The sequence below is a fragment of the Lytechinus pictus genome, chromosome 4 (genome assembly GCF_037042905.1).
Source record: "Lytechinus pictus isolate F3 Inbred chromosome 4, Lp3.0, whole genome shotgun sequence".
In the NCBI taxonomy this organism is placed as follows: Eukaryota; Metazoa; Echinodermata; class Echinoidea; order Temnopleuroida; family Toxopneustidae; genus Lytechinus; species Lytechinus pictus.
Window position 1 is genome coordinate 21,020,690 of NC_087248.1, and position 23,856 is coordinate 21,044,545.

General features: G+C 38.0%; 1 protein-coding gene across 5 annotated transcripts in view; it reads left to right on the forward strand.

Moving 5' to 3' along the window:
* The window catches only part of LOC129258834 (sperm-associated antigen 17-like), a 58,726-nt gene extending 38,114 nt beyond the window's left edge, over window positions 1-20,612 (forward strand). For 3 of the 5 annotated variants that reach the window (XM_064098614.1, XM_064098616.1, XM_064098619.1), the window contains 14 exons: window positions 435-579; window positions 1,097-1,281; window positions 2,305-2,449; window positions 3,394-4,409; window positions 6,266-6,489; window positions 8,630-8,877; window positions 9,868-9,990; window positions 10,696-10,839; window positions 12,663-12,824; window positions 13,818-14,029; window positions 15,026-15,286; window positions 16,224-16,368; window positions 17,317-17,454; window positions 18,346-18,687. In XM_064098614.1, coding sequence (XP_063954684.1) covers window positions 435-579; window positions 1,097-1,281; window positions 2,305-2,449; window positions 3,394-4,409; window positions 6,266-6,489; window positions 8,630-8,877; window positions 9,868-9,990; window positions 10,696-10,839; window positions 12,663-12,824; window positions 13,818-14,029; window positions 15,026-15,286; window positions 16,224-16,368; window positions 17,317-17,454; window positions 18,346-18,371 — 3,174 coding nt within the window. In that variant the 3' untranslated portion in view covers window positions 18,372-18,687. Of the gene's footprint in view, window positions 1-434; window positions 580-1,096; window positions 1,282-2,304; window positions 2,450-3,393; window positions 4,410-6,265; window positions 6,490-8,629; window positions 8,878-9,867; window positions 9,991-10,695; window positions 10,840-12,662; window positions 12,825-13,817; window positions 14,030-15,025; window positions 15,287-16,223; window positions 16,369-17,316; window positions 17,455-18,345; window positions 18,688-19,646 lie in introns of those variants that run through there. The other 2 variants (XM_064098615.1, XM_064098620.1) reach the window with 1 other exon arrangement.
* The last annotated feature ends 3,244 nt before the right edge of the window (window positions 20,613-23,856 follow it).

A 23,856-nucleotide genomic window follows, 5' to 3' on the forward strand; every position in this document is an offset into this window, starting at 1 on the left:
ATGTCCTTTTTAAACAAAGAGGAACACACCAAATTGTCAAAAAATCAATGAATTTATGGATATACATTCATATCTAAATCTTTTTTTAAACAAACATGCATTTTAGGTGTTGACTTTGCTAGCTTTCCAAAGTTGCGATTGATTGGATCAATCGCAACCCTTTGTAAAACGGGGCCCTGTATGTTCAGTAAATTGAAAAATATCAGCATGTGCAGTACATGAATCGGTAGATACAATACTACATGTAGGATTTAGTCTTTGAATTATTTTAATAGCTCGTACATGGCAGCTCAGCTGCAGCCAGGGTAATGATATTATACCAATTATTAAGCACAGTGAAGTATTTTGCTTATAGTAGCTGTGCTATATAGATAAACCAATTATATGTTATTATGATTGAAGTTTTCAGAGACTAAATCTGTGCCTTGTTACAGGTTTTGTTTGCCGATGGTGCTGTCAGTTACAGCCCAGCTGTGCCTTCCTCCATCCCTAACCCATCCAGCCCCACTCCTCGGGACCAGTCCCCACAGCGAGGCGGAAGCTCCCTCAGCCAGAGGAGCGAGAGCCCGTCAAAGAGAAGTGAGTATGAATGCCAGTGCTGGTATTCAGTTGAAAGTATTGATTTTGTATAAACTATTTTTACTTAGCATTTTACTTGGCTAAGGAAAATGCTGAAACTCGTATTTAAATTTAAGCAAAATACTTTATAGTTTTGTGATGTCCTAAAGTTTGAGCCAAATAATGAGTAATGTATGTATCCATCTGTGCGCAGAACATAACTAGAGAAAAAGGACATCACAGTTATCACAGTAATAAGTCGATAAGCTTATATTTATTTGCAGCAATTTTATTTTAGATCTTGCTGTTATCATTACATGCAACTTGGTTACGTTTTGTATTTATTCTTATTGTTTGTAACAATGAAAATGGGTAGAAAATTAAGGAGCAAAGGCAGATAAATACATCATCAGACAGATGTTTTCATATTAAGTGATGTCCGCTTCCATAAAATGGCTATCTATTTGAAGTAAGAATGGAGAAAATAGTATTAGGGTATATCATTAAAACTGCATTAATTGTTTTGTTGTTGTTTCAGGTGCTAAGGGCAAGATTTCTGATCCTCTGGATCAAGACCAACCCATCCCAGAGACCTCCTCCTCCAGTCAGGAGTGGGTAACAACCACACCCACTGGCCAGAGGATAGGGACACGCCCAGATGGGAGCACCTTCGACCCCAAGGAGTGCCTCCTCTACAGCGCTACGGACCCAGTATCAGGAGAGGTAGGAATCAAGCCTGAACATCATAATTTGAAAAAAAATTGTTTGCTTATGTATGATAATAATGTTAATAATATTAATAATAATAATTATGGCCCAGTGGATTAGTTTCCGGACTTTGAAACAGAGGGTCGTGGGTTCGAATCCCAGTCATGGCGTAATTTCCTTCTGCAAGAAAGTTATCCACATTGTGCTGCACTCGACCCAGGTGAGGTGAATGGGTACCCGGTAGGATTTATTCCTTGAACACTTAAGCACCTATTGCCGGGGTAATAATATGATACCAAGAATCAAAGCGCAGTTTAGTATATGCACATAGTAGCTGTGCGAGATAAATGGACATATTATTATTATTATATAATACAATAATAATTATGATAATAATAATATCAATGATAATAATAATATTATAATAAAAAAGAGTAATAATAATGATGATAATACTAATAATGTACTTTTTTGACATTGTATGTATGATATGCAATACATAATATATTTAAAAAATGATATGATAATGTTCCAGTTATTTATAAGGTGTTTAAAATATACACTGTAGGTATCTAAGAGCTTATGGTCATTGAATTCAATAAGACATTTTTGCAAACAAGAAATGCATATCTCCTCTCCCTGTGGGGTATTCTAGCCAATCACCATGTTAGGCATCCACAATACTGGACAAGCTACAATAACTTTCACCATTTACTGGGTACCCATGAAGCGCCTGATTGGTTTATTATTCAATGGTTATTCCTCTCCTTACTGCTTAGGCCACAAAACTTCGTATCTCAAAACAAGTTGAATGTTCAGGAGATAAAAACAAATTTCAAATTTGCCATGGTGTAATGGCTTCTTTTTGGGATCGACAGTTGAAGTTCTTTCAGGACATCTTTTGAGAAATTATCTTGTAATTGAAACTGTAAGAAGTAATTTCCCCCCTAAAATCCCTGAAATTTAGATACATATAGGAGGTTTTATCTTCCCAGCAGCAACATTTCTTTATATATTCCCATGATATATATTTCTTAGGTTCTGACAACCCGTGAGGATCGAGTCATCACGGTTGAACGACCAAATAAGGTGCGCATTGTTGATCACAATGAAGGAACACGAATAACAACTTATTACAAGAAGGTTATCTTCAGACAACAATGTGATGAAGCAAATGAAACAGGCAAGTGTTATTTTCTATTTCTGCTCAACTAATATTGACGTGCATTTAACATTAGTTTTTATAATTTTATTAGTTTTATCGATAGATTTTATTTTTTTAAGTTATCTTTTTTTTATACACCCGTCCTACGAGACGTATTATGGTATCACGCTTGGTGTTCGTCCGTCTGTTAACTTTTACTTTTAAATGTAATAATTTTAGTTTAACTTAACGTAAGCTCATATAATGTGGTGTGCATAATACTAGCATGGATCACAGGAAGCCTATCGATTTTGAGGTCAGAAGGTCAAATGTGAAGTCGCCACTTTCCACTTTTCTTGCTTGACCAATAACCCCATTTTCTGCGTTACAGGCAGGCATAGTATTTGCTCGCCATAGCGACACTCTTGTTTTACAGTATTTGGTCTAATAAAAATACATTGGCTTGATGATATTATCGATGGTGATGATGATGATGTTAACAATGACGATGATGATGTTGATAATGACTATGATGATGATGGTGATGGTGTTGATGATGATGTTGTTGATGATGATGATGATGATGATGAAAATGACAATAATAGCAGTGGTGGTGATGGTGAAGGAACTCCCGCAGTGCCATTAGAAAGTAAAATATTGTATCCATCTAAAAACAAATATCACTTTATATGTATTACAGAGATGATAGCAGAGGCCATGCTGAATACATTTAAAAGTATGTATTACTTTCCAGACACCATACCATATGGCTCATACTCTACACCTAGAACGAGAACTACATGTATTTCTAACGTTCAAATATTTGCTAGACTAACTGCATGCATTTGAATAATTTGAATGTTCCAATTTTATTCCCAAGGTGTAATGGCTCACTGGTGCTACGTTTTAAATGACACAGAATATTTTTTGAACCAATATTATGGACATTGAATGTAAGTGATTTTCTTCTTTTCCCTTTTCAGGAGAGACCCCTGTATCTGGTATCAGAGATGTGGAACATGTCAAAGTGGAGTGTGTGGGATACGCTACGGTCATCTTCAACTGCGAAGACAGCGTTGCCACAACCATCTTCGGGAATGGTTCCGAGATCATCGCCATTCCTGATGGCTCCTATGAGATTCTGCATTGCGAGGGTTCCAGAGTGGCTGTTGCCATTGACGGAACGGCGCGGTATACGCCCAAGGAGGCTGAGAGTGGTGAGCCAAGCTTGATAGGATCGTACACCATGCAGCACAATAATGTGGTTGCTGTGGAGACCTGCGACGCGGACGGCAACCACTTTGGGGTGAAGTGGAATGGGGATATCTACACGTCCCTCGTCCCAAGCGAAGACAGTAAAGTCTCCCTTGTAGGGGAAGGAGAAGAAGAGGAAGCGGTGAAGGCTCCTCCAAAGATGTCGCCCATTCCAAGATTCTTTGTCATCCACCCTGATGGAAGCGGTACCGAGATGCTACGGCAGCAGGACATTGTACCTTACGTCCACCAGGCAGGTATGGACCCCAACGTAGCTGTCCTCAAGGATCCTATCCCTGATCATCCGGAGATCAATGGTATCACCATCATGCAACCTCACACCTCAACCATCAGCCAAAGATGGCTCAACCAGTTTGACGAACCCAGCATCATCCCTAGGAATCTCCGCTCCAGGGAGTTCAACCAGCTTCCAGCGACAGAGACCAAGACACCGGGACCAAAGTTTGGGACCAAGGTCGGAAAGGGTGTGGCCGTCAACAACGTGCCTCAACCACCGCAGCGAGGACCAGTTCCACAGTGTCCCAAGCAGCTTCAGCTGAGGCAGTTCGTTGCCTTCCGCCCCATGGAGAAGGAGCTTAGAAGCAAGATGAAGGAGGGACTTGAAGCATATGCGAAGGAGATGAAGAAGAAGATGATGGAAGCGAAGCAAAGGGCCATCAAGGACCCTCGCTCTCAGCAAGAAAGGGTCAAATCAGGAGATCTTCTGGCCCACATTCTGGCACAGGTAAGTAGTCTTCATACTATGTAAGCTGATCAATAGAGTTAAAGAAGCTTTCATTAATTCAGTGGTTGTCTAGAAATTCAAAGACATAATTCTTGATGAATGAATTTATTTTTCATTAAAAATTCTATGAATTATCCACATTACGCGAATCCTGTGTTTAAAAAATACCCCACCAGCTTATAACACAGGAACTCCATTGCCTTGCGTGTTGTGTCAATGGGAGCTCAGGTGGGGTATTTGAAACCCCAATTTCAGTTTTTGGGAAAGTTTCATTTCTCTAGTTTAAACTGGGGTGGGGTCGATTTAGTGACTGCAGCTGCTGATAAGAGCTGATAAAACACTGTGCATGCCACCACATCAGGCTGATGAACAGCATGGAGTGGGATTGCAGCTGTCCTTGTTACGTAATAGTATAAACAAACTCTTCAGAGCTTCCTGGCTGACAGTAATCTTGAAAGAATATATTTGTATTCTATTTGTTTTAGGACATTAGCATGTCTAAAAACGATTCAAAATTTAGATGGAGATCGAACTGAAATTTTGAACGATGCAAAATGACCCACAATTGCCGAAATAACAATAAGTTTTAAAAAATCACCCCAGTTAACTCCCTCTCTCTCTCTCTCTCTCTTGCTCTCTCTCTCTCTCTGCCAGGCCTTATGAAGGTCACTTCTCCTTGGGGAAAGGTGGATTAGCTGGGAGAGTGCGTGGTTGTTTACTTAAGGATAACCATTCCTTGTTGATATTGGGATGGGGGGGGGGGCGAGTGAAAGTAGCTTGGAATTTGAAATTGGGGTGTCAGAGGAGATCCATTTTTAAACACAAAGTTTCGTAATGCACTTGAAAATGCATATTTGACAAATCAAAACTGAATTTGAATGCTTGAATGAGAAGTGTGTTCAAAGCTCCTGGCTATTTTCTTTCCATAACATTATTTTCTGGAATAAAAAAATAGATGTATTTAAAGGACAAGTCCACCCCAACATAAACTTGATTTGAATAAAAAGAGAAAAAATCAACAATCATAACACTGAAACTTTCATCAAAATCGGATGTAAAATAAGAAAGTTATGACATTTTAAAGTTTCGCTTCATTTCACAAAACAGTTATATGCACATCTCGGTCGGTATGCAAATGAGGGAACTGATGACATCACTCACTCACTATTTCTTTTGTATTTTATTATATGAAATATGAAATATTTTTATTTTCTCGCCATTGACATGTGAAATGGAGTTTCATTCCTCCCTGAACACGTGGAATTCCATTATTTTAACATTTTTGTGCTTCAGGCAAGGAGGTCCTAATCATCAAATTTGTAAAAATTGAAATATTGTATAATTCAAACAATAAAAAACAAAAGAAATAGTGAGTGAGTGACATCATCGACATTCTCATTTGGATGTAACAGGCTCGTTCATATAACTTTTGTTAAATATAAGCGAATTAACTTTGAAATGTCATAACTTTCTTATTTTACATCCGATTTTGATGAAATTTTCAGCATTGTGCTTGTCTGATTTTTCTCTATTGATTCAAATCAACATTATTCTGAGGTGGACTTGACCTTTAATATCCCCTTTAGTGGACCAATCTGTATCTTACTTCTGTTATCCCCAATAGTTTGTACTTTTGCTTCTTTCACTGTTTTCAGTGTTTTATCACTATGAATATTACTTTTATCATGACAATCGGTTTGAACAGTATTCATTTATAAGGATTTCAAAATACAAGACAAAATATCTTTTTAAATACTCTATTCCTACCACATACATGTATAGAGAATCACACTTATTGAATTTTTTACCAGATTTTAAATTATTATCTTTAATCCTATTTTTCTTCACCGTGATAGCTTGAGGATGACCAAGCCAAGGAGGGTGATGCCGCTCGGCCCGCCTCCTCAGACGCACCCCCAGCCACCCAAGGCCTCGCCAGTACAGAACCTGTAAGACCGCCCAATGTCCAAGCAGATGGCAGTGCTGTGGCCCTCTACGAGATCTCTACCGCACCCCCTCCACTGACCCCACCACCGAAACCACATCCCAAGTATACCGATGCAGACTGGGAGAGGGTCAGGTAGGATGCCTCTAACCATCTTTTCTCTCTTTTTTCTTTTCAATTTAACCTGGGTTAACTTAGACAACACTTTTATGGAGTGCCAGTTTCCAACTCATTCACCAATAAAAATTATTTATATCCTGCTGCAAAAAGTTGTACAAAATATTAATTGAGACATCAAATGGGAAGAATATGAAAATACATAAATATGAATTTCAATGAATTAATTGATGCATTATAATTGCCATGAATATTATGGAAGAAATAATATGAAGCCCAGCACTCCATAGATGTGCTTTTTAAAATTCTAGTTTAGACTTAGTTTAACCCTATAGCACCTACAGATTATATGCATAATGGCAATCTCTCACTAGAGGAAACAATAAAACTGGTACCAATTAGTAGGCATTGTTCCAAACAAATTGAAACAGTTTTTTATAAATTTACTTTTGTTCATTACAAGTTATATTTATTTTGTAGCATAGGACCTGTTGAATAGAATGGTACATGGCAAAGTTCAATCAGATGTATGAATATGGACCTTTGAGAAATAAAAGCAAAAGTTCAGGTTTCAGCCGCCCCAGTCCCACGCCTTCAAAAAAATGTAAAGTATTACTGACAAAATGAAAATAAAAGTTTTCGCCAAATCTGGGATAAAATATGTCAAAAATTAATTCCAACTCACATCTGAATCGTCCATATCGACTTCGATGTCACTCTGTGTGATATCCAACGTTTTGATGAACTCTTCATCGTATAGCAACGCCAGGGCTTCTTCGGCGGAGTAAGTGGTTTTCCGAGACGCGGACGCAGCCATCTTTGCTGAGATTGACTCTGCAACAGTCTGGAACTTGCTACACACCGATGCGTGTCAATCGGTTTTTCTCTATTATACTCAATAGGAGCATACACTTTTCTATGCAGATCTATATAGCAGCCAACCTATACAGTATGCACACGCAATATTAGCTTGGTAAATCATATACAAGAGATACTATAGCGCAAATAAAACGTAAGGGCGGTTAAGGGTGGTTCAGTGTGTAACAGGAAGGGCGGTTCAAGGGCCATTTGGTTAAACCTGGATTTAATTGTCAGAATACCACCCATTAAGTTATGTGTAGTAGTATGGTGGTCATGCTATCTGGAAACTCTGGTTTGAAAAACTTAGGATTGAACGTAGTTTCCATGATTCTTATGAAATGTTGCTTGATGGCCCTGTTACGCAAAATCTATCATCTAACGATAACGTTTGGGAAATGAGTATGTACGGTATGTTTATGTGACTTTTTTCAGTAATTCTTCAGCTGGGTTATAGATGTACGTATACCATTCCCCAGATGTAACAGGCCATTTTGAACTATTGATACATTCAAATTAAGTTTGGGTAGTTCTTACTCATTTCTAGAGAAAATTGTTTCAGAAAGGCTGACAGTATCATATTAAGATGGCAGTATGTGACATGGCGTTTTCCCCCAATGTTGCCAGTGTTTCACTAGCAACATTAATTAATTTCTGATAGGTGTTTACTAATCTTATCATTAACAATGAATTTCATTTTACTTGGTATTGATTGTAGTGTTGGTGAATCATTCCCTAATTTACCTTTGAGCTCTAACAGCCTCCTTCTTCTGCCCTAGCAAGCTTGAAATTTCACAACTTGTCCCACGATGCAGCATCTTTTCTCACCTTATGCTGTGCTCTCCTCCTTATTCATGTGCAGCATTTACCCTTCACATGCCATGGATATATTTTCATGCAAGTGCACTTATGCAATCATAATTATATTTTAATGCTGGCAGCAAAGGCTTTGCAAAACAACAATACTCCTTGTCTTGTCGCTGTGGGTTAATTTCCAGTGATTCCCATCGAGCAATACTTTTTCATGTTATCAGGGTCCCGTTTCATAAAGGACTTGCAACTGTTGTAACTTTGCCATTATGGCAACTACTATGGTAACGGGGCTCAGCAGCCAATCAAAATCAAGGTTTCCATGGTAGTTGCCATAATTGCAAAGTTACAACAGTTGCAAGGCCTTTATAAAACAGGCCCCAGATGATTAATGTGGTACTTAAAGAGCTAAGACTGCTTTTCCAAATCAAAAGAGACCACCTCATGGCTGAGACACTTAAAGCTCCCCTAACGTTTTGTAATATCCCAGGAAAGAGCGTGAAGAAGAGAAGGCCTGCCGTGAAGCTCTCCTCACCCGCACCGTCCCGCCTTACTTTGAGAGCGACTGGGGCATGGCATTCAAGAGAGCCGAGGAAGCCGTAGCCAACGGAGAACCAGCCCCGGACATGGAGGCCCTGACCAAGGACTTGCCACCAGCCAATCGTCCTGGTGTCAACACGGCCATGAGCCTTCCGAGCACCCCAACGGATTCCCCAGCTGCTCCTTCTGCTCAGCCAGGTTAGTTGGAGTCTTGGTGCTGCAGGTTTCCAAAGTATAGCCCATGGGAGCATCTCATCAATATTTTTGTCCAACAAGTTGTCAGATCTGACAACTCTCCTTGATTTTGATTGGCTGAGATTGGCTAATGAAGTTACATTTTTTGGAAACCTTACCATTATTGGTAACTAATCAAGGATTCCAGGGTAGTTGAAATACTTTTAAGGTAATCATAAATCTTTATAAACCAGGGCCCAGAAGGTTCTGTAGCACTTGATCTTATAGTTGATGAGACAATCATTTTCAAAGCTCTTGTTGGGCCCTTCACAAACACAAATTGAATTAGTCTAAATTGACAGCAATGATACAATCTATAATACATGTATATTTTGTAGTTAGTTGATTCTTGAGATAGTTGAATGGACCTGGGGAACATTTCATCAACAGCTCTGTCCAACAAGTAGTTGGAGTTGACCACTTTCATTTTAGTGTTACAATGGTACCTGTTGGATGGCATAGACTGTTGGATAAAACGTCTAACCAGTCCTATCATAAAATGCTCCCCTTATCAATTAAAACATACCATTTTTTTTTCTTCTGATTTAATGCAGTAAATGGGATTCCGTAGAAAATTCTAAATTCTTTTTTTGTTCAGAAGCTAAAAGTGCTGAAGAATTGTGCAATTTTTCAACTTCTTTTGGAAAGTCATTGAACAATCATTTATTCAAAAAATATTTTTTTTATATATACTAGATAATGTACCATTATTCATTGGCATGGACGTATATTTAGCAAACTGATATTCAGACAAGCCATGAGAGTGCATCTGGCTGTCATCAATGAGTCTTGTAAATTTGCATTATTCTGCTCTGAAAAGTTGGGAAAATTCATAGATTTTAAAAATGTTGTTTTGGGGAATATGCACCCTGCCCTTCTATTTTCATTATATTGGAAATTGAATCATTAATGATTGATGATTGACAAATTTATCATCTTTCTCACTATTTACAGGTGCAGCTTGCTCAGCCCAGCCAAGTGAAACCTCCGATAGCATATCTCCCTTGAAGGCTGCCCTCACAGGTTCAAACCAAACCAATGATGGGATGCAGTCCTCGACACCATCAGCTCAGCAAGGTAGGAATACAAGATTCTATTGCACCTCATAATCAATTCTTGGTTTCATTGGATCGAATTCACAAAGGTGGTTTTGAAAACCCACTGTTGAGTCCATGGTTCATGCAGATTTCCTGTATAAATTACACTTATTTTACCGCGTATATTAAAAAATGTCCAATACTGATGCGCGCTTTTGTCAAACTGCACCAAATTTGACACCTGTTGCCGTGGTTATCCACGCTATTTTATTCATGAGTCCACTGTTTTGAAGTTATGAGTCCACTCTTTACACAGTGGACTCATTAATAAAATAGCTATCTAATCATTGGAACAGGCAGCAAATTGGCGCACTGTGAGAAAAGCATGCATCAGCATTGGACATTTTTTCTACATGCACCCGATACGCGTTCAATTAAGCGTAATTTATACAGGAAATCTGCTTAAACCATGGATTCCACCTCGGGTATTCAAAACCACCTTTGTGATTGTGCTATGTCTGGGTTGTTTGTGGTGCATGATTACGCAGTAGAGGTGTTGTGGCTCTTTGGAAAAGTCTCTGGACTTTGAACCACAAGATCTGGGGTTCAAATACCTCCACAGCATTCATGTTTTTCAGCTAGGCATTTAGGCTTTGACACCTATAATGGAACTCATGCCCATAAGCAAGTCGTTTTGTTTAAATTGCTCATTCTTATGCCAGTTGCTTTGATTCTTCTCATATAGGTCTAGTTCCAGCTAGTCCATCCGACACTCGACCCACCAACCCCACCCCAGGGCATGCCACAGGACAGGGTACCCCTACAGCTCTCAGACCGACCAACCCCACCCCGGCCCATGCTTCACAACCTCAGGGTACTGGAAGACCTGGTAAGATTTCTTTCAAATCGTTCTCATGTTAAATCAATTCTCGCTACCCCAAATACATGTAGGAACAAAAATCTCATAATGCGCGAGACGAGATAATTTTCACTCCGTCGGGTCGTCATCACCACTTCCGGTTCAGAGTCATGCATGTTCGCGATACTGAGTTTTCCACCACGCTGAAATCGATGCCAATCAGCGTAATATGTACATGTACAGATTATCATACTTTTTATTTAATTTGGTCAGTTTTGATTCCATTTGAATTATAAATTAAAATAGAAAATATATTTCACGTGAAAATTATTTTTATCCACGTTTTTAATTGGTTATAAAAATAAAACAAAAAATGAATATCTTAAAATTTTGCATTTAGTGACCGGCCTGACATCACGATTGTATTCGACTAGACGCTAAAAATATACACTACAGCATTCAGTCCGTTCAATTTTTCGTCGACCACAAAATGGATAAAAAATCAGTTTCGGAACTTAAAAAATCTTAACTGACAGAGGGATATGGAAAGCGTCGGGCAGAATTAATGACTTTAGCAGAAAAGGCTGTTAAACTGTATCGTGAAAGAAAGGGTTGTGATCACGAACTTTCCGAGCGAAAGCGACGTTGTGTTGTTGTGGATGACGGCACTGTTGATCTGAATGGCAAAACAGTGCATTCGACTTCCGAACAGGAAGTTGTAATACCGAAAAGCTATCCCATAATGCAATGCGCGTTACAGAGATTTTTCCCGGATCTCGGCGAAATCGCTATTTGGGGTAGCGAGAATTCTGTTTTTGCATTCAATTTGGTTTGTTCAATTTTGTTTCCATATTGACAATTCCATCAATCATGTTTGACATTCCTGAAATTATCATTGATTAAAAAGTTACAATTGATGGTAAATGAAATCATGGTAACCTTGGTCAAACTCCAGTCACAATCAAGGATACGTTTTGGCTTACCATCAATGTAAACATTACCATCAATTGTAAAATTGGTGCCACAGCGTTGGCCCACTTGTAATGAAATAATCTAGAATTTCTTTGTTTAATTTGCGACTAGTAATCGGTCAGTGAAATGCTGTGACGCAGTAGTAGCTTCCAATAGTGATTGCACTTTTGTTATTTTAACGAGTCTTATTATTTTGACCCGGTTCTCGTTTCATAGTTTATTTTGTGTCTTTCACTTCCATTTAATGCTTCATTTTGTTCTTTACTTTTCATAGATGCAAAATGCTGTTTTTTTTTTCTCCAGTATTGACTTTTGATTCAGTAATTCTTATGTAAAACTTGAACTTAATCATTAGACCTACATGTATAAAAAAATATAGCCAGTTAGCCATCTAATACAGCATTGTTGTTATATTGTTGTCATCACTGTTTCATATTTCAAATATCATTTCAGTCCAGTGAACATAGTTATTGTATACTTATCAGATTGGCATTAATAAAAAAGAATCTAGATAGTCTTGTCTTCCTGGGGCCCGGTTTCATAAAGAGTTACAACTATGGCAACTTCCATCATGGTAATAGGCCTAAGCAGCCAATCAAAAGTTTCCATAGTAGTTACAATAATGGCAAAAGTTGCCATAGTTTAAGTACATTAATTGAGAAACGGGCCCCATGTGATGCCCCCCCCCCCTATCATAAGGGTTGATTATACTGTGGCAAGACTGAGTTTGTGCATGACTTTATGTTATTCCTTGTTCATTTATTTATTTTTTTTAATTAGTGATTTGTTTTATTTGAAAGTTTTACATTACATCACTAAAACAAAATCATATTGTTGTTGTTGAGTTTTGCATTATTTTGTTTTGTTTTATCTAACCCCAGTTAACCCCACCCCGCAGAGTGCGAGTGATCTTCAGGGGGGCCAGGCCAACCCCGTCCTTCCCAGTGAGACCCCCTCTAGCTACGCCTCTTTCCCCGCTCACCCCTCCACCATCCCCGAAATGGTGGAAGAGGGACCCCTCACCAACCGTTCTGATATGACAGGTAAGCTGTGGAAATTTGATGTTTGATGTACGCATGAAAGTCCACTTTAATATCCAAATCCATATCCTATTGTTTAAGGTTCATTTTGCCCAATGGATCGTGGGCCAGGCAGATACTGAGCAGTGCCAGGTTGACGTTGCTATATACCTTAAATCATTGAATGCGAAACATATTGTAAGACACTTCTGGGCCCCATTTCATAAAAAGTTGATATGAGAGCAACTCTTGATGGAGTGTTAACTACATGTACCATGACAGCAGTGAAAATTCTGCTTCGTGATTGGCTCTTCAAATAAAAGTTGACATTCCAGCAAGAGTTGCTATCATATCATCGTTTAATGAAATGGGGCCCTGGTGGGTGTTTCACAAAGCTGTTCGTAAGATAAGAGCGACTTTAAGAACGACTGGTGATCCTTTCTTTTGGTATTAAAATTGTATACACCATTGGCGGTGGTTTAGCGCGTAAGGAAGGTTCACCAGGCGTTCTTAAAGTCGCTCTTAACCTATGAACAGCTTTATGAAACGGCCCCCTGATGGTTATTACAATAAGCTGTTTGTAAGTTACAAACATCACTTTACACATGACTGGTGACCCTTTCTTGTGCTATATAATATATCCATATGTTAATTAATTATCATCTAAGATCATTTTCCAGTCTTTCATGAAATTGTGCGTAGCTTTACAAACCTGCCTGGACACGGTACAAAACTTTGGACTATGCAGATTTATTGTATTATTGCACGTCAATTAGGTGCTGTTTGCTAAAAGTATGCTTTTGTAATTTGACTTTTCGTAGTGTATGCAATGAAATATGTGTAAATATTTGCATAAATCTGCATAATCCATGGTTTTGTACCATGATAAAAGTGAAACCTCTTTTGAGAATACAGGCCTTTGCCTTTTAACATTCCATTTCTCTCATGTATCATCTTTTTTTCATAGAACCTCTCACACACAATATGATATCACTATTTCGTTTTTCTCTCCAACAGCGAGCATCTCGCCGGAGGTAAAGACAGCCGCCCAGGCTCGCGTCAACGACGTCCCAATGGAGTCCCGTCCCAACATCATCCCATCGGCCGGTAGCGACATCGTCCTGACCCGGAGCCTGTTGGTTGATGTCAACGGGGAGCCAAGGCAGGAGAGCGTCAGGCTGCCGGCAGCCATCTTGGGACAGAAGCCGGGAGCATTGCCTAATAACAGGGTGAGGAAACGTATATTTCACAGCACTGTCAAGTGACATTATAGTTATGGTAGCTACCGCACTAAGAATCAGAGCTATATTTGATTGCCTGTATCAGTATGAAACCTGTTTGATATTATTCCCTTTTATATGACACCTAGATAGATCCTTGTGATTTGATTGGTTGTTTGATATCGTTCATTCAGCCCATTTTACAATGACGTCATCAACCGTGCAATTTTGGATCCATTCATCGTGCAATTTTGGATCCATACGATTTTGTCCATTGCACTCGCGCACCGAGACTGCAGCTGCAGGCACCAGCAGTGTGCATGTTGTAATGACGTAACAATCAACAGACCGAACTCGCACTGCATGAGCGTGTTTTGCATCGAAATTCATGAATATCATATGAAAAAAAACAATTTTTTAGGTGTCATATAAACCAAATAATTAATGTTTTTTCATTCGTGCAATGGACAGAATACTTCATTCGTTGAAAGATGAAATAATGATCCGCCGAGTTGAATGGATCATTTCATCTTTCACCTCATGAAGTATTCTGTCCATTGCACGAATGAAAAAACATTCATTATTTGTATATTAAAAAATGTTGGATGCCAAAGCACAGGTGGATCTGTTCACCCATCAAGAGTATCTGTATGTTGCAATTGTGGTTTGTGGATCGCATGCTTTGGGTGTTGCTGTGTCAGTCTGTGGCTGAAGTTGAATTAAAGTTTGGAATAGTGCCCGTAGGTTTTGACTTTCCTTCAGAACATTTCCTTGATCATTTTATTCAATGATTGTCATTGACAAAATAATGTTTTAAGCTATTGATAATTCTCACATCTTGGGAACATTTCATGAAACAAATTCATGTAGGCGGTGGTTTTTAAAGACTTTTTGTAATGAATCACTGAAATCCTTGCATCTGATTGGCTCAGAGCAAATAAGTCAGCAAAATTCACCGAGAAGACTCTTCATGAAATCCTCCCCTTATCGTCCCTCACATAATAGTTCGATGAGCTGGAGGACTCGGTCCGCCGGAAGATATTCACATCCTCCATCGCCGGAGCCCAGGCCAAGGGTACCGCCGACCTCTCCCGTATGAGAGGCTTCGAGCTGGTGCCCGGGGAGGTCAACTTTGGAACGTTACGAGAAGGATGCACCTACGCCTTCCAGGTCAATCTGAAGAACGTCGGAGTGGACAGCTGTCGGTACAAGATCAGGCAGCCACCCCCGGGGACGGGGCTGCAGGTGGTCTACACTCCGGGACCGGTAAGAAAGTTAGGAATAGAAAAAAAATTGTTCCCCGAGTTTGTTCTGGCGACAATAGCTCTGCTGTAAATTCCACACACTTATGCAATGACCAACTTCAACCCTGGATTTAATACTAAACCCTACCCTAAACCTAACATGAAACCCTATGACAACTCTAACCTGAACCCTAGATCTTAGATGAAGTAAAGTCCGGAGCAATTGTCGCTGGAACAAATGTTGTGTCACCCAAAAAATGTTAAAGATGTACATAAGTGTTTGTTCATACCAATGCATATATACAGAGGATCATAGGGCTGATATTCTTGCTTTATGATATAAATCATTATGTGCAATCAGGCATACAGATCAACTTTACAATCAATCACTATAGCATTGTGTTACAGACCACAATCCTTGGCTTCATATCCACTACTACGAGAAGAAAAATGCATTATTGTACAGGCATCAATGGAAAATTAATATTAGAAAGTTAGTTTTCATATGGTAACTCTCAAAATTGTAACTTATTTTTGAACAAAAAAAAATCAATTACAAAAATATATTTTTATTCCATAATAATAATGATAACGGTATATTTACCCAGGGTAGCCACTTCAGTTCCAAAAACTGTTCTCCAAGCGGGTTCTGCTATTATTATTACCCCGGCTAAGCTAGGCTACCTATTCAAGTGCACACAGCTTTTTGAGGAATTACTTCCTGCCGGTACCCATTTACCTCACCTGCTTCGAGTGCAGCACACTGGATTAATTCCTTGATGAAGGAAACTACGCCATGCATGGCAGGCATTTGAACCCATGACCCTCTGTTTCAAAGTCTGGAGACTAATCCACTGGGCCACAACGCTCCACATACAACAATTCACCATGATTAATTGGTTCATACGACAATTTGAATAAATTTATTGACGTTACTGCTATTCATTTTGCATCTGTAGGTGGCAGCAGGCATGAAGGCAAAGCTCGATCTGGTCCTCTATGCCATAGCTGTAGGGGTAGAAGGAGAGAGTGGGCGTGGCTCTATTGATCACCACATCGAGATCATCACCGAGACAGAGCTCATGTACCTTCCAGTGTCAGCAGATATCCTTTACAAAGAAAGATTTTTATGTCTTAAAATAGCCTTAAAAACGGACATACTGAAGCTTTTCGACACGCACTCATCGAGTAAAATCGCATGAATGACTGAAATGCTAGACAAAACAATATATAATAGAACCGTATATTGAAGCAAAGCAACTAAAATAACGCAAGGGTTCTTACAAACTCCTTCTGGCGGCACAGAATCGGGTCTGTTAGCTGAATATACGCTGCCTCGAGCATGCGCAAATGAGTGAAACTCCTTGCTCAGCTGAGCACATTAAACCTATTAGTTGCTTCGCTTCAATATACGGCTGGTACCAAACCTAACTTGTTAAAGCTATTTTACGAGTTTGCGATACCAAACACTTATTTATTTTCATGTCTCTTTTATCCTATGGGGAAGGGGTGTGGTATGTTTCATAAAGCTGCTCGCATAGTTATGCATACCTTTATGAATGATTATGACATGTTATTGGTTACTTTGAAAGAGATTTATCAAATAATCTTATTCCAATCTGCCTAAGCTAAAATATGATCTTTGTAGGGTAAATTAAAGCCGCCAACAAGGATTGGAACAGTATCTGTTCTCCTAAATAATATATGATAATAATTCTTATAAAGTGCTCTTTCAAAAGTTACAAAGCACTATGAGGAAGGCTATTCCATAATGTTGGACATGTATGCATAAAGAATACTGGTGATGCAAGCCCTTAGCCATGGGGTTTTGGGGTTCGATCGCACCCCCTAAAATTTGCCAATTGCAAGAGAAAATGGGCAAGTAAAAGCATAAGAGAAGGGAAGAGAAAGGGTTGAACCCCTTAATCAAAAACCCTGACTATGGGGCTGTGATGTGTACCTTGAATAATTGGGACATCAAAATCCCATACATTGATGGTTGTTTTTAAACATGTCATTTTTAATACAAATATTTCCTTGACTGCCCTGTACATGTCTTAACAGCCGCCGAGTATGATGGAAGGACCCACGCTGGCATGCAGCCTAAGACGTCCGCTGGAGTCCGACTGATTGCTACAAGACCGCCCTCTCGAGAGGGAATCATTAGACCAAGGAAAGATATACCACAACGTAAGTGTTCTCTCTTTCTTTCTCATATGCAGGGTGTACTACCACATCAGCCTCTTTAATTGTTGCTCCAGCCATCCCCACCAAGGTGTCTTTTTAAGATTCTTGTATTATATCATGGCCCCTTTACATATAAAACAAATAAAAATATACAATGATTTTTTTTTTAAAGTTATCAGTGGATTATCAGTGTTATAAATAGTATTGCGGTATCATATTGCACAAACTTTAATCCTTGTTAGGTGCTCAAGGTACTGCTATTTTATTCCTGCCATAAAGCTGAGCTACCTACCGATCTCAGTGGAAGCTTTTTTAAGAATACATGTACCTTCCTACCCATTTGCATGTACCTCACCTGGGTTGAGTGTGGCACAATAAGGATGAATTTCTTGCTGAAGAAAACAACTTTATGGTCGGGATTCGAACCCACAACCCTCTGATTGAAAGGCGATTGTCAGAACCACTGGACCACAATGCTCCCATCTAGTTATTATTCATAATGCAAATATTGACACATTCAATTTGATTGCCAATTGCGCAATGTAACTATTCAGAAGAAGGAACTAAAAGTTATTTATAAGGCACTCTGGACAAAATATTTGGTCATAGATTATTATAAAATTGTGATACGGATCCTATGATTTGCTGAAATACATCACGCGACCAGTCATTTATTTTAGCTAACAGGCATACATGTATTTTCCCATGGCTGTTACTAATGACTACATGTAGGTCTATCCACCGGGCATGGATTTGAGATGAGGATAATTTATCACATAACAAGGAACCACATCACTACTGTACTTCATGAAACAAAGCTGTGTATTATGTTTTATTATATTTTATATGCATATAGCAATCTATTAACTTTTTTTGTCTCGTTTCCTCCTATAGAATCCCAAGAGAACCTTGATGTTTGATCGTAGATATACCAGTTCCTCATCAGCATCCTCATCATGACCATCATCAGCAGCACCATCTTGGAACGAAAAAAACACGACAAACACCCAGACACATTGGAAGTAATAAAAGATACAGATAAACCTGATATTATACAAGGAATTAATAATTTGATACAACATGATCTGCAGCTTTTGTATTGAATTCAGTTGTGATGCCATTCCACACCAACTGCAGGGATAGTAGTTTTTCAGCTGTAGTCTGTAATCAGAGCCTGATAAAAGATTTCAAAGTATCTTAAAGACATTGATGAATGACATTGCAAAGGTCTTGTTTTTTTTTTAAGAAAAACCTTCCTGAACTTAGATGTGTGTTGCAATTAATGCTGTTCTTATGGTTGAAAAAACACCCAAGGAAGGAGAAAAACATGATAAAAATTGTGCTGACCTTTTCAAGATATCTGTGTCTAAAATTCAGTTTCTCTGCCTAAGTCAAGAATGTACATTTTGATTGGTTGAAAGGTGAATAAGTAAACCTTACAGCTAAGATGTGTAATGTCTGTTTAAAACAACTTTTTTTTTTCAATTTGAGCAAGATATTTCCTCCTGAACAATATGAACCGAGGGCGGTTTCATAAAGCTATTAGTAAGAGTGACTTTAAGAACGACTGGTGATCCTTTCTTTTGTAAATGATGTTGAATTGAATGTTCATTGGTGATTAGCACGTAAGAAAGGATCACCAGTCATTCTTAAAGGAGAATGAAACTCTTGGAGCAAGTTAGCTTTTGTGAAAGCAGAAGTAAAATAGGACTAGCAATAGAAGAGTTATGAGCATTTGAATGTCGAGATCACTAATGCTATGGAGATCCTCCCATTGGTAATGCGACCAAGATCTATGATGTCACAGATGAACAACTCTCCCCTTTTGGACACTGAAAATATACCCCAAAACATCTCTTCTTGCTCATTCTAATCATATGACAAACGATTCATCAATGATATAATGTTGTGAAACCTCTGTACTTGTCCTCTCATAAAGAGAACACCTCACCTTAATTGTGATAGACTCTATAAAAGTGAGAATATAAGTGAAATAAGTACTAAAGTAATGAGGGAGTTGTACGTGTGTGACATCACAGATCTTGGTCGCATTGCCAATGGGAGGATCTACATGGCATTAGTGATCTCAATATTCAAATACTCATAACTTTCTTATTATTCATTCAATCTTTCTCAAACTTTCAACAATATGTTTCTTTGATAATTCTCTTTGATATGGGTTCAGCTGGTTTCAGGGGTTTCATTCTCCTTTAAAGTCGCTGTTAACTTACTAACAGCGTAATGAAACACCCACCAGGATTAATTTTGGCACTATATTGTGTTTTGGATGAAGAAATAATTGAAAACTTTTAACATCTTTAAGATGCATTGTGTCTTGAACAATATGAAAATGTTGAGCTCTAGTGAGCAAGAGTATAATTCACAAATTCATATTCGATAAAGTATGAACCGCCTCCTAAAGTCAAGAAACCAGCTTGGTATGCCGAGGTGTACATTTAGAATGAAGTTGTTGATTTCACACACACTTCAGGAGGGCGTTTCACAAATAGTGAAGTATGATTCAAAGTTGTGCCGAACAGCCAACATGCACATGATATTCAATGCTCCGATGGATACAGTGCTGTCTGCTGAGCATGAGCTGACCAGTACGGTAGTGCATCATGTACAGTACACAGTATGGAATTTAAGATCGATTTTTCGGCATACTTCGATGTTTGTGAAACGTGTGTTTTTGATATACATGTAGAAAGTAAACATCTTTTATTAATTTAAGATGTTTTGGAAATGAAATTGTTTTGAAGATACAGCTGTGAGTTACACATTAACTTATCAGTGTAAATATCTTGTGAATATTTGTCATGTACTATGAATGAGCATTTTCCCACTTTTCCGTCCCATACTGCAGTACTTACCTGCTTTGATACTATGTGTAGCATAAGGATTTTATTTGAAAATATTTATAATTATATTCAAATTGTATATATTCTTTGTTTATATAATTATCTTAATTTCCAATTAATGTTCATATTGTTATGAATGAAAGTAACAAAACATACTTGTACATTGTAATATTGTATCAATTATTCTTATAGATTGAAATTGCAGATTACCTATTTTAAGAGGGATTTGATATGCCTTTGAACCTTGAGCTTTTGTATATTAATGTGAATAAATTATTTGAAATTATGCTAACAACGAAATTTAGTGGCTCTTTTCTTTTTCATTTTTGTTAAACCCTAATAAGATGGGAGGGGGGCTGATTCAACCCCCTCAACATTTCTTATCAATTTTGTCAAATGTTGATAAAAAGCCGAAGTCGACTAAAAGGTACAGGAATCACAGTATACAGGGGTGTTGATCCGGGAGGGGGGGGGCACAGTGCCCACCCCACTTTTTGAAGTACTGAAAAGTGCCCTTTTTTAAGGAAGAAAATGCCCCCTCATGAACGTATACCATGCCCCTTTCACCTAAGGAGGACCCGTTTTAGGTGCCCTTTCTCGTATGAGGAGGACCAGTTTAGGTGTTACCAAGTGCCCTTTCTCGTATAAGTGCCAATTTTTACCCAAAAATGCCCCATCTCGAACCTGTTCTGTGCCCTTTTCACATGAGAAGGAACTGATTTATGTCTTAGCAACTAAAATTTCTTGTATCTGCCAATTTTTACCAAAAAAATGTCCCGGTCACGAAATGTGTTCTGTGCCCCTTTCACATGAGAAGAACCCGTTTTATGCAAGTAGCAAGTTCCCCCTTGCCTTCATGTAAGTGTCATTTCTAGAATCATTGCCCCTTTTACCGAAGAAAATTGCCCCTTACGAACATGTTATGTGCCCCTCTTACCTGAGAGTACCATTACAAGAACAATATCATTTTTATATTTTATACTTATGAAGGAAAAAAAATATAAGAATAATCCTCCGTGCCTTAAGTTTCATGAGTCATGTGAGTGGGGTAGATAAGCAGTGACGAACAGATGGGGAGGGACTTGGGGCCTCTTCCCCCCTAAATTTTCACGACCGAAAAAAAAGAGAAAGGAACAAAATGGAAAGAGAGAAGGGTGCAATATGACATTATTTTCTGAATATTATGTAAAAATCTATCACAAAATTGGTTTTTCGTTATATAATTGTCAAATATTTTTGCTAGCTCGCAAGTTCTTATAAATTTTACGTCATGCAATATATCTAGCCCCCTCAAAATTTTGAGCACATTACACCACTGTAGATTTTTTTAAAAGATAGCGCCCTTTTTTAAAAGAAAAAGTTCCCCTTTTTTCGTTGTGCCCCCCCCCCCCCCACTTTCAATTTCGCTCCGCCGCCCCTACATGCAGCACAGACTTGTGATAAAGTTCAAGCTGCATGGTCCTCCGATGGCCACATTTTTGCACTGACTACAAAGAGTAATGGCAGTACAGCCAAGCACTTCATACATTATAAAGATTTGCTGAAATTATTATAATCTACGTATCATAGGGGTCAGTGAAATATACAAACTGGCTTCATCTCGTGAGAAAACTGTTCAAATGGCATATTCGTCATATTGTTTTAATCAATACTCATTTGTCTAAGTGTACATACATATCTTTTTTTATATTTACAACGTCCTAGATCTGCATTCATTTCCCCCCTTTTTCCTTGTATTCTACCATATCAAATGCATCCTTATTCAGTTTACTTGACCGGCAATTCAATGTACATTTCTCTACAAGCTGGTATTATTGACCACAGTTTTTTTGCAAGGCAAGGTTGAGCTTTGTACAATTACCTACACATTTTCTTGATGGACGATCGAGGTCCAGGCATGGGCGGAAATCCCAGGGGGACGTGTCCCCCCTATTTAAAATAGTAGGCCGGGGGACACAATATCAAATGTCCCCCTACTATTTTTGGTATTTTATGATGGTAAGAAATACATCATTCAAATCGAAATAAAACATGTATTTTAGGACGAGATGATCTTAAATTTGGGGTGATAACCTTTTTTTTTTGCTTGTCAAATTTTCCAGCCCCTTGTCCCCCCTATCTTTTGGGACAGATTTCCGCCCCTGTGTCCAGGACATTAATTGGAATACCGTACTTGTTGATTCCTCTAACAATTTTGATGTAAATAATATATTGTATATAGTATATTATATTGTATATAATACACAATTTCCTAAGCTTGAATATAGAGAAAACAAAATAAAAAGGAGCCCCTGGTATAATAAATCCTTGAAAAGAAAACTTTGTCGTAAAAAGAATTCTCTTTACCATAAGTTTATTAAATTGAAATCCAACATCGTACACAGGAAGTGTTTATACAAAGAAAACCAGAATATTGTAAATTCTGCTATCAGAAAAGCGAAGAATGATTATTATAAAAGAAAGTTTGGTTCCGTTAAAAACAATTTAAAGGGAATTTGGAAGGTAATTAATAATGTTTTGAAAAACAAAAAGAAACAAGAATTTCAATCTCTGGTGGTTGACAACACTTGTTTAACAGAACATATGATAGTTTGTTGCATATCAATCAATATTTTGTTTCTATAATAGTAATACCATACCTCTTTGTAACAATAATCCATCAGAATTTTTAACAACTCTTTTCCCACATTCATTTTTTTTTTGGTACAGCCATATCAGAAGCTGATGTAATAAATGCTGTATTAATTGGGATTAAAGGATGGCAAGAGCCCAGGGCATGATGAAATTGATCATAGCAAAGTTTTTAAAAATTCAATTCATTTAATTGCTCCAGCACTGTCACATATTTAATATTTCTATTGAAACTGGATGCTTACCAGAATCTTAGAAAGTAGCCAAGTCTTGCCTTTATTAAAAAAGTGAGATAAACATTTGTGTACAAACTATCGTCTAGCTAGGTTCACTATAATCTACTTTCTTAAGGGTATTTGAAAATTAGTTTATAACAAACAAAAATGTCCTTCATGAACAAACATAATATTATAGGGGGAGCTGAAGCCCCCCCCCCCCCCCCCCCCCACTTCCGCGGCCCCTGTATTACAAGTTTCTACAATTGATTTTCTTGGAATCACTCTTGATGAAAACGTATTTTGGTCTTCTCATGTAGAAGTAATTCTACAATAAATATCTTGTGCTAAAATGGTGTTGTATCAAATGAGACATTTTATACCACGTCAAATTTTATTATACATTTATAATGCGACAATTTTACCACATTTATCTTACTGCCAATGACTTGGGGTAGTTGTGCTCAAACACATTTAAATTATTTTCAAGTGAAATAAAAAAATACAAAAAAAAGTTGTAATATTGGCTAATATTTTAATCGAGTATATTAATTAGGCAGATCATTAATAATTTAACTGTATAGGCCGGGACATTAAAATAATTCCAAAAGTTTTTTTTTTACAATGATTGAAGTTTATCTTGTAAAGTAGTGACATTTAACAAAACAAATGCTTTAAATGAACAAAAATCATGAGTC